At 34.4% G+C, this 14,446-nt stretch overlaps 1 protein-coding gene across 1 annotated transcript; it reads left to right on the forward strand.

Moving 5' to 3' along the window:
- Nucleotides 1–260: 260 nt before the first annotated feature.
- Nucleotides 261–13,443, forward strand: LOC120490607 (macrophage mannose receptor 1). The gene is made up of 13 exons (XM_039687910.2): nt 261–321; nt 417–443; nt 2,370–2,753; nt 2,846–3,187; nt 4,813–5,181; nt 5,253–5,627; nt 7,938–8,312; nt 8,406–8,750; nt 8,911–9,276; nt 10,202–10,594; nt 10,799–10,807; nt 12,723–12,799; nt 12,998–13,443. The coding sequence occupies exons 2-13, from the start codon at nt 419–421 to the stop codon at nt 13,076–13,078; spliced, it is 3,141 nt and encodes a 1,046-aa protein (XP_039543844.2). The 5' UTR covers nt 261–321; nt 417–418; the 3' UTR covers nt 13,079–13,443.
- The last annotated feature ends 1,003 nt before the right edge of the window (nt 13,444–14,446 follow it).

Below are 14,446 nucleotides of genomic sequence, written 5' to 3' on the forward strand. Positions count from 1 at the left end.
AATTAAAAAATGTTTTATATAAAAAGTATATGGCCTAAGTGTTGTGTAGCTGCTGAATATAAAAATATATAAAAATATATTTTAATAAGGTAGTCTAGGTTTATTTATATTAAGTTCTATATCTTTATATTGAAAATATCTGTTTAAACATCTATATTTTGGAAATATCTGTTAAACAAAACCATACTGGTAGCTAGTCCACCTGGTTTTGTGATTTAAAAGAAAGTCACACCCACCTTTTGATATATATATAGAGCTGCAATACGACCAAACAGAAACTGGCGAGCAAGACACAGGACTTGAAGTCTTGAGATCCTACCGGTAAACTAAATATTTGACAAAACCGGCGCTTAATTACTTTTTTAATAAATTTAAAAATTATTTTTCAAATAAACATGCACATTTTTTCTCCACAGCCATGCTTTCACTGGTACTATTCTCAGGTATGGAACATTCTTAGAAAAAGAATCAGACCTTTTTACATACTTATGTCATAAATCTGCTTATTTGATTAGTGATCTAAAAATACTGCAGAAGCTTACGTTTTCCTTATTTCATGTGATAATCGTCTTTGTTTAAATATTTAGATTTTGCTTTCCAGGTATTTGGACTCCACCATGCTATGTGGGCTGAAGTTATATTCAGTGAAAAAAAAAAAAAAAAAAAAAAAAAAAACCTTCTAACAAATTATTAAAAATGTTGCTTGAAGTGTTTATTTATTTATTTTGTAGGATGAGCCGCAGTCAATTCAATTTTTTTAATTTTAAGTTTTTACCTAACTTTCTAAATTAAGTCGTCTGAACAAACCATTTTAAGCTGAATATTGTTGTTCAAGGTCTTGGCATACATTGATGCTTGAAAAACTATGTAAACAATTACAGTGTGATCATTGCTTTTTCATTGATACATTTTCTATTGAAAAACAAAGTTAAATCTGGACATATAAAAAATCCATGAAAAAAAAAAAACATATAGGCTTTAGTTACAGTATGTTACAGTCATGAACATGATTGGTCATTTGCTAGTTGGTGAAAGGAGGCAGTAGAAGGTAAAAATTGTTTGAACTGTTCTCGCTGATAATCTTGCAAACACCCATATAGAGATATTGAATATTTTTTCGCCAAGAAAATTATCAAGATAGCCTACCATTCGAGCGTGCCGTAGCATGCAGTGGAAAAGCGCCATTAGTTGTACATGCATCAATCATCTTCATTAAATACAGACAGACATTTAAAAGGACAGGAGGATTTATTATTATTATTATTATTATTATTATTCAAGGTGAGTGAAATTATCTGTAATTTTCAGGGTTTTACTATGAGTTGTTTTTTGCACTGTTTTCTGTTTCCTTTGTTCATTTTCCACATTTTCCTGGTTACTCATTGTTTGATTATTGTTCGTACATGATGTTTATTTAGATCATTGGTTTGTTCAATGTATTTAAACTCTGTGTTTCCTTCTGTTCATTCTCAGTTCTTCTCACATTTACATTGGTCATTCTGTTCATGTTCTTAGTTCTTGAGTTCATTGTAAATAAACATATTAACTGCTTGTGATTAGTTCCATGCACTAAATTTTATTTTACCCAACTATGACAGTAATGCAATTTTCGTTATTCCTCAGGCTGAGGAATGTGGATTGACTGGAACTTTGCTCATTAAAATATGTTTGTGTTAATGCAAACTTGAAGTATGTGGGATTTATATTATTCAGTTTATATCTATTTACAGTTTGTATTGTATTTTCATCCAACACACCTTACTTCTGGGTGAGCGAGGCATATATTTTTTTTTTAAATGTGTATAAAGTTAATTTGATCAACTTTGGCAGTGCATTAGCACACAAATGCCATGAAAGATAACACATATGAACTAAAAGACATATTAAATAGAAATAAATGTGTATTTCATGTTATGGCTGGCATGCTGTCATGTATTATAATTAAATTAAATAAGATAAGGCAAATGTGTGATATGAGATTTATAGACAAAACACAAAAGATAAAGACAAAAAAAAAAAAAAGGTTTGGCCTCATCTTGATGCTTTGATAAGATGCTTTCAGAATTTTGTATCTGTCTATTCACTGTATTGGGCCTTTCACGTGTTTTTTTTTTTTTTTTTTTTTGTTTTTTTAATGTACAGGGCATTTTGAGAGTCAGTGGCGTAACTAAGCGTATGTCTGTATATCAAGTACAGAACATTTTGGACACCTATCAGTATATTGTTTACTTTATTAGATAAATAAATTATGAATGTAGAAATTGACTTTCTGCACTCACCCATTACGAATCTGACATTGTCTAAACAGGGAGATAGCCTAACTTTAATAGGATAATGTGATTTCAACTTCTCTTGTGTGTTTTCAACAGGTTTCTTTGCCCTCATGCAGTGTGTCCCTCAGTATGTCTTTGTGAATGAATCCAAGACTTGGGCAGAAGCTCAGAGATACTGTAGAGATAAATACACTGATCTGGCCTCCATTGAGAATGAACAACAGACGATCCAGTTATTGGATACAGTGAATGATGATTCCATTGATTTGGCCTGGATTGGACTCTATGATGATCTGAACAGTTGGAAATGGACTCTAGAGGACAATGATTTCTTCAAGGAAGGAGGGGAAGACTTCAGGAACTGGTATGACCAAGGACCAAACTATTATGGAGGACAAAGTGTGTGTGTGTATATGCAGATGGGGATATGGCAAGCAACAAGCTGCTCCAATGCATTGTATCCAACTGCCTGCTATGATGGTAAGCAGTCAATAGAATGTCTAAGACAGTAAACAAAAGTTTAAACCAAACCAACCTCTCTCTGCACTTAATATGATATTAATATCTTTCAGGAAGAAAAAACGCCAGTGATACTTATGTTTTTATTTACCAATCCAAAACCTGGACTGAGGCTCAGAGTTACTGCAGAGAACATCACACAGACCTCGTCAGTATCAGGAATGAGCCTGAAAAACAGAATATTCAGTATTTATTTCAGAATTTTTATAATAACCAAATTTGGATTGGACTGTACAGAACCAGATCTTGGTCAGATCAGAGCAATTCTTCATTCAGTAACTGGACGGCAGGACAGCCAGATACTCCAGGATCCTGCACTGTAGTCTCAATCAGTGACTCTGGGAAATGGTCAGATGAAAACTGCAATTATGTATTTCCTTTCATTTGCTACACTGGTGAGTAGATCTTAAAGGGTCGAATTCTCCTAAAAAATGAATTATCTGTCATCATTTACTCCCCCTCATGTCATTCTATCTGGACCGTATGCATTTCTTTATTCTGCTCAAGACAAAAGAAAATATTTTTAGTGCCCAATTACTTAAAAAAAGAAAAAAGAAAGAAAAAAAGATACACTCTAAAAAATGCTGGGTTGGTTTTACCCAACTTTGGGTCAAATATGGACTAACCCAGCCGTTGGGTTACATTTTTAAATTGCATTTTTAATCCAACGTTTGGGTTTGTCCATATTTGACCCAAAATTGAGTTAAAACAACCCAGCATTTTTTTTAGAGTGTTTAGAGCACTTTATTTTACATTCCTGCATGTACATACTACCAACTTATAACCACTACTACTGTATAACTGGGTAGGTATGAACCTACCCCAACCCATTAACTTAACCCAGTACTTTCTTATGTAAGTATAAGTGTACCATCTTCTTTCATCTTCCACATGAGAATGAATGTGATGGGTAAATCATGACAGATTTTTTTTTTAGTTTTTAGTTGTTGTTTTTTTTTAGGTGAACTATCCCTTCCCTCCAGAAAAACACAATTATGCGGTTTAGTGCATAACGTTATTATGCCAAAGTCTGCTTTTTTTTTTCAAATACACCACACTTTCACCTGCATAAATTGCCGAATTACGTGCAAAATATGGGGGGCTTGTATGTTTTCATAATCCTCATTTCCAGCATTTCCAACAATCCAGCATTTTCGTTGCAAAAATGTAACATATCGTAGAAAAATGTTGTGTTTTACAGAATTTGTTGCATATTCCTTTTGTAAAGCTATAGAACTTGTTTGACTCATCAATGTTTTGTAAGTTCGATGTGTTTATTAAAGGTGCTTTATGTAGTTTTTAGCGGCCTCTAGCGGTGATGTTTCAGATTGCAACAACAGCGCTCGTGCACTCGTGCGTGCTCGCGAGCACTCGATCACTACCGGGCACACTGAGACTTCCAACAAACCGGAGAAAGCATCACACAACATGCCGGAAACTAATGTAAACTCCCACTGCAACGTTATAGGCTACTTTTATCAGCTTGACGTTGAACTAATGCTCCATGCTCGTACCATGATAACATTCCATTGACTGCGGAGATTTCATATAGAAATAGGAATACTGGCCTTCAGAGGTAATAGCAAAACCCGACAAGTGGATCATTGTAATGTGTGTTTACAATCCCTTCACACACAGGCAATAAAAAAGGATTCATTTTAGAAGAAAAGTTACATATAACACCTTTAACGTCTGAAATAAAACAAGATTAGATATTCCCAGCACTTTCTGTGATGTAGTAACGTTATGCTTGCTTATATTGCTTATGAGAAGTAATAAGAAATAACTATTTACATTAAGGTAGTAGCCTGGTGAAAACAGGGTGTTAGGGGAATACTAGAAATTCTAAAATTAAAGTTAATTTTTCAATAAATTTTTTCACTCAAATTTTAATGCTGATCATATAATTTATAACCATAAAAGCTGTATTGAATGGGAAAAAAATAGCATATTGAATTTATCTCAAATATTACATTTTAAAAAACTTTATTTTAGAAACATTTGTTTACTGTATTTACAGCTTTAGCATCATCCCGGGAGTATTACTTTGTGAATGAGTCTAAGACCTGGACTGAAGCTCAGAGACACTGCAGAGAGAACTACACTGATCTGGCCACTATTGATAACATGGAGGAAATGAACAGTCTGATAAACACAGTTAATGGGATTTACAATGGCTCAGCCTGGATTGGACAGTATGATGATGTGAACAGCTGGAGATGGTCATTGGAAAACAATGATTTTTATCCGGAAGGAGAGAGAGATTTCAGGAACTGGTATCATGAACCAGACAACTTTGGGGGAAAAGAGCTGTGTGTTTACATGAATTATAATGGGAAATGGTATGATATGTCATGTGACACCACTCTGCCATTCGTTTGCTATGATGGTAAGGACTTTTTCTTTTCTTGTCTGTGAGTATTTCTGTGCGTCTATTATCTGTCGTATTTCAAATCACAGGTAGAGTGAATGCCACAGAGAGTTACGTTGGAATCTATGACTGGAAAATCTGGTCAGAGGCTCGTAGATACTGCAGAGAATATTACACAGATCTCGCCAATGTGAGAAATCAGACTGAGAACCAGAGGATCCTTGAGACAGCAGGTGGAGGAGTCTGGATTGGCCTGTACAGAAACAGGGTTTGGTCAAACAATCAGATTACCAGTTATCAAAACTGGAGGCCACAAATTTCTGGGTCACAGGCGCAACCAGATAATGGAAATTATCAAGCATATGAAAATGGATATCAGCACTGCACTGCAGTCTCATTCCAGTATTCAGGCCGATGGACAGATGAGGTCTGTGATTCCAGCAGGCCTTTCTTCTGCTATAGCAGTAAGTTCACTCACTTTGATGGATACCTTTATTTGGCAGGAATGAGAAAGACTTTAAGCACCAATGTCTCCAACATGAAAGATCAACATTTTTAAATTAGCCTAAAGGCACTGGGCCTATAAATATGTGGATTCAAATTATATTGTGAAACTTATTGTTGAAATCTCTTAAAACCCTTAACATTTTATTAATAATAATAATTATAATAATAATAATTAAAAATGTATACAACAAAACATCACCAAATACAACAAATAGAGAAAAAGTTGGGGGTCCAAGCAGAGATTTGAAGTAGCAGAGAAGTTGCTCATACAAAATTACCTAACCTAACTTTATTCATGTTTTTTTTTTTTAATAATCTATTTTGAAATCTATTTGGTATGCATCTCGGCAGAAAAAATAATTAGTTTAGCTGTAAGTTTAGCTGTAATATTTAATTCAGCTCTGTAAAAAAAAGAAAAAAAGAAAACACTATATTCTCACAAAAATTGTGGCAACATATTACATATTCAATATGTTCAAATTCAATACATATCAAATATTATTCATTAAATTTAAAAAGAATTGAATCAGAATTAATCAAATTAATTCCTTAAAATTTAACAATTTAAAACAAGTAAATGCAAATATAGCACACAAAAACACAAAACAAAAAAAATCTGACTAACAAACAAACATCAAAGATGAATCGAGAACTCTTTTTTTATTATGGCAACCATTGAAGACACCTGATGATAACAAGCAAATTCACTGAAGGAAAGAGAAACACAAGAACTACAACTAACTCCCAGTCACCGCCTTTGATGAAATCAATTGAAAAGACTTTAAATCTCTCTTATTATAAACCAGACGACTTTATTTTTGTAATTCATCAACTGTTCTCTTTGAGAATTGGCTTTTTACCCGTCTTTATTTAGATGTTAATATTTTATTGAAAATATTTGTGTTTGCTTTAGTTTGAACAATGACTTTTTAAGTTTATCGCTTGTTCTAATCGCGATATAGAATAGTGTCTGTAATTTGATAAATACATTTTTTATTTATTTAAAGAAATTAAATTTAAAAATAGTTTTGGATAGATTATAAAGTTTTCACTATAAATTAAACATCAAATAAGCTTTTGTTAGATAGTTTCTGCTCATATGTTAAATATATAGTATGTTTTGTCAAAAACGAACTAATCAATTGTTTGTGCAATGCAAGCTATGTCAAAATGATGAATCCTTAACTTTGAAATATGTATGATAAAATGTATTGGCCCACTTTAAAAAATAATACTTTATAAAGACTCTTTTCTTTTCAAGATGTTTCCAACTCTAACTTTGAATCAATTCTATAGAATGGCCCGTATGACCTATTTGAACAGGATTTGTTTCCAGGTATGACTAAAAAATGTGCTTTTGACTTTCATTTACGTACACATATGTAGTATATATGTATCATTATTATGCGGGTCTTTGTCTTCTCAGGTGATAACCACCTAATTGTTCATGAGGGGGGTGGGCTGTTCACGCCCCCACGCATATTTCCTTTCCAAACAAAAAAAAAAATGAATTGTGTTTTTCACAATTTAAAACAATCTATTTTTTTATGTGAATGATTAGGCAGGATGATTTTCAGATAATTCTGAAGCAAAAACTCTAGGCGACAACATTCATTAGTCATAAGTCTTGTGGACACATATTTACTATATGTGTTTTGTGGCCTTATTTCAGAAACTTTCATTTTTAGTTTTTTTCAATAACCATGCATAAACAATATTCTCTCAAAAATAAAAACATGTACATACATGTTTCTTATATATGGTAGCCCTGTTTGTGATAAAAAGAGTGTAATTTCACCTGTGCCATTAATATGTTATAAGCAACTGAAAAAAAGCACAAATGTCAGGGCATGTCAAAACATCTCAAGGACCCCAAAAAAACACCTTTGACCCCAGAGGGTTAAGCTACATCGTTGTTTGGGAAATGCATCCCTAGCAATAAGTGAACCTGGAAATGAGTTTGTGGAGTTGTTTAATTCTCCTCTACTGAGATCTTGAGATATTTAATGTCTTCCTTCATATTCACTTGATTTCATCTAAGGCTGTGATTGGAAGTCAGTTGTAGTTCTTGTGTTTTTATTTCATTCAGTGTGCTTCTTAAAGCGGTTTACCGTGCTACTTTTTAAACTAATGAATTCATTAGTAAAATTTCTAAAAAAAAATTTTATCAAAAGCTGCTGTATTGTTATCTTTTGACAAGCAGTAAGTGAGACTTACATGTACATTGCATTTCTTTTTTTTTTCCTGTGCTGTAAAACAATTCACAGAGACCTGTACACAATCTTCATGCACTCACCAGTATCATTTTGTGAATGAGTCTAAGACCTGGACTGAAGCTCAGAGACACTGCAGAGAGAAATACATTGATCTGGCCACCATTGATAACATGGAGGAAATGAACAGGCTCATAAAAACAGTGCGTAGAACTTACTATGGTTCAGCTTGGATTGGTCTCTATGATGATCTGAACAGCTGGAAATGGTCTATGGACAATGCAACATTATTGGGAGGATTTAAAAGCTGGTATGTCCAGCAACCAGTGAACTCAGGTGGACAGAGTCTGTGTGTGTACATGTCATATTATTGGGGAAGATGGGGTGAAAACTTTTGCTCCTCTAGACTTCCCTTTGTTTGCTATGATGGTGAGAACTGCTGATTGACTTTATAACAAGTAATTAGAACAAAATATTGATGATTCCATGATCACATCACATATTTCAAATGTTTCCCCACAGGAAGAGTGAATGCTAGTGAAAATTACGTGTTTGTTTACGAGTCCAAAACCTGGACTGAAGCTCAGAGTTACTGCAGAGAACATCACACAGACCTTGTCAGTATCAGGAATGAGTCTGAAAACCACAGGGTTCGGTCATTACTTTCAAATTATTACCAAATTTGGATTGGATTGTACAGAACCAGATCTTGGTCAGATCAGAGCAACTCTTCATTCAGTAACTGGGCGATATGGCAGCCAGATAATGCTGGAAACCGTGAATACTGCACTGCAGTGTCATTTAGTGACTCTGGGAGCTGGACAGATGAAAACTGCAATATTGCATTACCTTTCATTTGCTACAGTGGTGAGGAGCTAATAATAATGACAACCTTTAATTTTTTGAACAATGTAACAAATTAGAATAAGTATAATAATTAGAATATCAAAAAATAAAGGGACACATGATTTCTAAATGTGTGACTATTTTTTTGGTTTTGTATTGTTACAATTTCCTACCTTTCCAGCATTAGCATCATCCCGGGAGTATTACTTTGTGAATGAGTCTAAGACCTGGACTGAAGCTCAGAGACACTGCAGAGAGAATTACACTGATCTGGCCACCATTGATAACATGGAGGAAATGAACAGTCTGATAAACACAATTAATGGGATTTACAATGGCTCAGCCTGGATTGGACTGTATGATGATGTGAACAGCTGGAGATGGTCATTAGAAAACAATGATTTTTATCAGGAAGGAGAGAGAGATTTCAGAAACTTCTATCATGAACCAGACAACAGTGGTGGGAATGAACTGTGTGTTTACATGAATGATGGAAACTGGTATGATACATCATGTGAAAATTTGTACATATTTGTTTGCTATGATGGTAAGACATTCCAATTGATTTGCTCCAATTCATTTCTTTTTATACAAATACATACATACATAGGCTATACCTATTTAGTTTCAGCCCATTCTCACCCCAAGGCGTCACCTACCTGACGCCTTGGGAAGCATTTTGCCCATCCTTCAATATCTGATGTTTTTAGGCGCCCTTTAGCGTCAGTTAGGTGACGCCCTAGGATCGCGTGTAAACGTACCCCCACCCCAGACCTAAACCTACCCTCGTCATCTAACTGACGCTTTTCTTTTAGCGTCAGTTAGATGACGCCGTAGGATCGTGTCATGTAACTGACGCTAAAGGGCGCCTAAAGCGTCTAACATTGAAGCATGGTCAAAAGGTGACGCCTTGGGGTGAGAATGCGTTGTTAGTTTTCTTCCTTAATCAGTAGCCTAAGGTCAGTCGCAACAAATAGTACTGTCAGTATTGTGGTAAGATCTCTAGAACCGCGTCAGCTTAGTAAGCTTGGATCAAAACAACACAGTCTCATCCCAAGAAGTCATATAACTGACGTCTTGGGACGTCTTTTGACCATACGTCAATATCCGCCTTTTTAGGATACCCTTAAACATCGGTTATATAACGATCCTGAGATGTCATACAACTGATGCTTTACCTTTAATATCAGTCAGGTGACGGGGTAGGTTTAGGTCTGGGGTAGAGTTAGGATCCGATAACGTCATCTAACCGACGTTTAAAGGTGTAAGGCGGATATTGATGTATGGTCAAAAGACGTCCCAAGACGTCAGTTACAGTATATGACGTCTTGGGATGAGACTGCGCTGATCAAAACCCATGTATACTAATATTACAATTCTAAATGTAAATGGATTGTAGATTTAACTGTATGCATTTAAAATATGGTTGACTAATTAACTGACTTGATTTTAAATGTATATTTTTATCCTAGGTCGAGAAAACGCCTCTCAGAATTATGTTTTGATATACATGTGGAAGACCTGGACTGGAGCTCAGAGCTACTGCAGAGAGAAATACACAGACCTGGCCAGTGTGAGAAATGAGACAGAGCGTCAACAGATACTGAATTTTACACGCTCTTATTATGGTAATGGATATGATGTGTGGATTGGTCTGCACAGAAACAGACTGTGGTCAGATCAGAGCAGCTCTTCCTTCACATATTGGCTGCCAAATACTCCAAATGAGGTTGCACAACCAGATAATGGTGCAAATATCCCAGGACTGCAGGGAGTTCAACACTGCACAACTCTGTCTCTAAAATACTCTGGTCAGTGGACGGATGAAAGCTGCTTTGCCAATTTGCCTTTCTTCTGTTACAGTGGTGAGCAAATAACTTCTATTAAGAAATAAAAGAATCAGGCTATAACACCCCAAAACAAGAAAATCTGGATGCAAATGTGGATTCTGTAAAATACAAACTATAGAAAGATTGTATCAAACTTGTAACATGCTAACTTTTTGCTAACGCAAGCTTTCTATTTATTTTTCGGTGACCCTGATGACCATCATTTCAACACCGTTTCAGATGAGTATGGTATGTTTTTGTAGATATGTGATCCAGTTGTTTCTTTAATTATCAATAAACTTAAAACATAATTAAATTGTTACCATTTTTGGTTACACTATTTCAATAGTCCGCTTTAGGGATTCTACTAACTATTAAGTAACTTTTTAAGATGTCAACTAACTCTCATAAGAGGATTAGGAGAATGTCAGTAGACTGTTAGAGATTAGGGTTTGGTGTTAGGGTTCAGGTTAGGAGCAAAAGTTGACTTGTAGTTGCCAAATTACTTATAGTCAGTAGAATGCATGTTGGAGGACCAACAAAATAAAGTGTTAGCAAATATTAAGCAGACTGTTAGTTGACATGTAGTTGCAAAGTTACCTACAGTAGAATGTCTAAAGTGGACTATCGAAATGAAGTACCCAGTTGCTGTTTTTTTATTCGCTTTGGTTCTATTTTCACAAATAAGGTGTACATTTACAAAAATCCAAACTGATCACACTTGTAACACAGCTAGTCTTTCTTTCAATACCTGATATCATGCTTTCATAACAGTTATACACATTTCAGTCCAAAAAAAAAATAATAATAATTTTTTTTGATTTTTCTGTTAAAATGGTGTCGTGTTAGCGGCCCCTAAGTTAATAACTAATGATCATTGCACCGGAAGTGAATCAATCAAACCTAACTTTAACTGGAAATTAACTTTATTCTAGAGCTGCCATAAAGCCAAAACAATCTGTTACTTTCATTTCATTTCATTGTAAAGCCGCTTTGGAACAATCTACATTGTTAAAGGAGCTATATAAATGATTACTTGACTTGACATTACATAACTTATGTAATTGAATCCATAATGTTTGTAATAGTATCCATTTAGTGTGTTATCAAAAGCAATGATGAAGTTATGAAACTGCCATGAGCTTTTGTGCTGAAACAGTTTGCTGGCAATACACTAAATGTTTTCACTATACGCCATGTGACTGTATACTGTTTTTGACATTACAGATAAAGAGTTACAGTAATGTGGCAGTCGTAATCTGTTTACAGTATCACATGGCATACATACTGTAATATACTATATTGTATGCCATCGATCTCCCTTCTTCTGATGCATCTTTGATCAATCTGATGCTTCACAGTCATTGCCTGTTTAATCTCCTTAATACTCTATGTATGTATATACAGTATAATACAAATCTCTCTAGTTATAGCCTCTGTCAAAATACTTTCTGTATTTTGACATTTTCAACAAACATCACTTAGTATGATTTATAAGCTTTTCCTCATGGGGACCTACTGTACATGTCCCCACAAGGACAAAGATTTGGAATATCGCCATCTTTGTAGAGACATTTTGTCCCCATAATGTAGAGTTTACCAGGACACACAGACCACACACACACATTTTAAAAATAGTGGTTATAATCTAAGAAAAATCACTTGTAATGTAAAAAGAATTCATTACATTAAGTTATCTGTATCAGAAATTGGAAAAAGTAGAAACTATATCTTTAGAATCTGTATCTATAGATGTGCCAAATGGTTTATTGATTAACCATTAAGATCAGTTTGATTAAATAATAGACAAATATATTAAACTGAAGAAGAAGAGATGCAAATCAAATTTCTGATAGTAATGGCATTATGAAAGGCAGCTGAATGAAACATTTAGAACAAACAGTTATTTTGTTTTGTGAAAAGGATACTAGTGATTTTGAGAATTGTAGTAATACAATTGAAAACATGCTAAAATGTTTGAAAAAGTGCACTTTGATGATCTGATATTATCACTAAGAGTTTTAAAAATGTACACCTGACCTTACTTGTTAAAATCACCTTACTGTACCAAAGCGAATAAAACAACAAAAAACCCTGTAAACTGGAGCACATAAATGTATGAATTATGACACCTGACTTGTTTTTTATTATTATTATTGATCAGTGATGGGAATGCGAGTAGAAGTTACAAGTCTAGAAAATTTGTCAAAGTCTCAGATTGAAGAGCTGGTGATTATACAGGTAAGTAACTGTCAAACCATTAATTTCCCTCCATGAATGAAAATAGATTTTTACATAAGCATATTATAACATATATATTTATTGACTACACATAGCCTTTAGTGCAATAAATACTTAAAAAATAAATAAATAATGTTATTAAGACTGAATAACATATCAGCACATGGTAGGTTTGTCATAAAGCTAATTTATTTTCAGTTACAAGAGGAGCTGATCAGACTTGGACTTCCCAACAACGTGACCATGCATTTGAGAGACTATCGTATGATCAATCCTTGAAGATGGAGGACAGTCCTTTGCAGTTTCCAATAAATGCAGTTGTGGTCTCAATACTTAATCTAGCATGAAATTATACTATAATCTATTAAGACTTTTACAAATGAATGATCCAGATTTTGTTTTTCCAAAATGTTATGTCATTGGAATATGTTGTTTAATGGACCTATTAAATCAGTGAAGGGGGTTATATAAAATACTAACAATATACTATGTAGCTTGATTTTCAGTCAGAGATCGAAAATTATAACACAGTACAGTACAATATACTCATTATACTATTGTTGACATGAATGTGAGATTTTAATCTGAATACGATTTATGGAAGATGATGATTTTGAAAACATGATTAAATGAAAACATGATTAAAATAGTGATCCTGGCAACTTCTTTTCAGTCAATCAATCAACATTTACTTTTTGTTAAGCACATTTAAAAACAACACAAGTTGGTCAAACTGCTGTACATGAAAAAAACTCAACAAACGTTACTCCACACAAAAGTCGTCACCTCCGTTTATATAGCGCTTTTAACAATACAGCAGCTCTAGAATAAAGTTATTGTCTAAATAACTAAAGTACGTTTTGATTGATTCATTTCTGTCGCAACGATCATTAGTTATTAGCTTAGGGGGCACTAACACGACACAATTATAACAGAAAACCCTTCATGCGATCTAGCCGCTCATTTGCACAAAACAGTGCCTGGTAGCTCTAGAACGCAAACCATGAAATAGGATCCAAGGTGCAAGCCTTAACATTTTTTAATACAGAATTTTTTATTGCTTCCACATATAAACCGGAATTATCCCCACAATGTTTTATTTGTACAGAGGTAAGAGAAAAAAGGGAAGGAGGCCTTCACAGGGGAGAGACTAGTTGATAAGTCATGTCCAGGCTCAGATCCTTCGTCAGATCCTGATATGGCCTGGATCCGGCAGACTGCGGTAAACCTCGGGATAAACAGAGAGACTAATATTAGCATAGATGCCATCCTTCTTATGATGCAATAAGTGTATCAAGATTTATGGGAAGTGTTCCCGGTTCCGGCTGACCTAATCCATGCATCCTAACATTGAATTATAGAAGTCAAATATGTGTTATGTGTATGCTTGGTCAAAGAGATGTGTTTTTAGTCTAGATTTGAACTGACAGAGTGTGTCTGCTTCCCGACCTTGGGAAGACTCTTCCAAAATTTTGATGCTAAATAGGAAAAGAATCTACCGTCAACAGTCGATTTTGATATTCTTGGTATTATCAACTGGCCTGAATTTTGAGATTGCAATAGACGCGATGGACTATAATGCGTTAAGAGCTCGCACAAGTACTGGGGAGCTAAACCATTTAGTGCTTTGTAATTAATCAGCAGTAT

Source organism: Pimephales promelas, chromosome 19 (assembly GCF_988280905.1).
Source record: "Pimephales promelas chromosome 19, fPimPro1.hap1.1, whole genome shotgun sequence".
Lineage (NCBI taxonomy): Eukaryota > Metazoa > Chordata > Actinopteri > Cypriniformes > Leuciscidae > Pimephales > Pimephales promelas.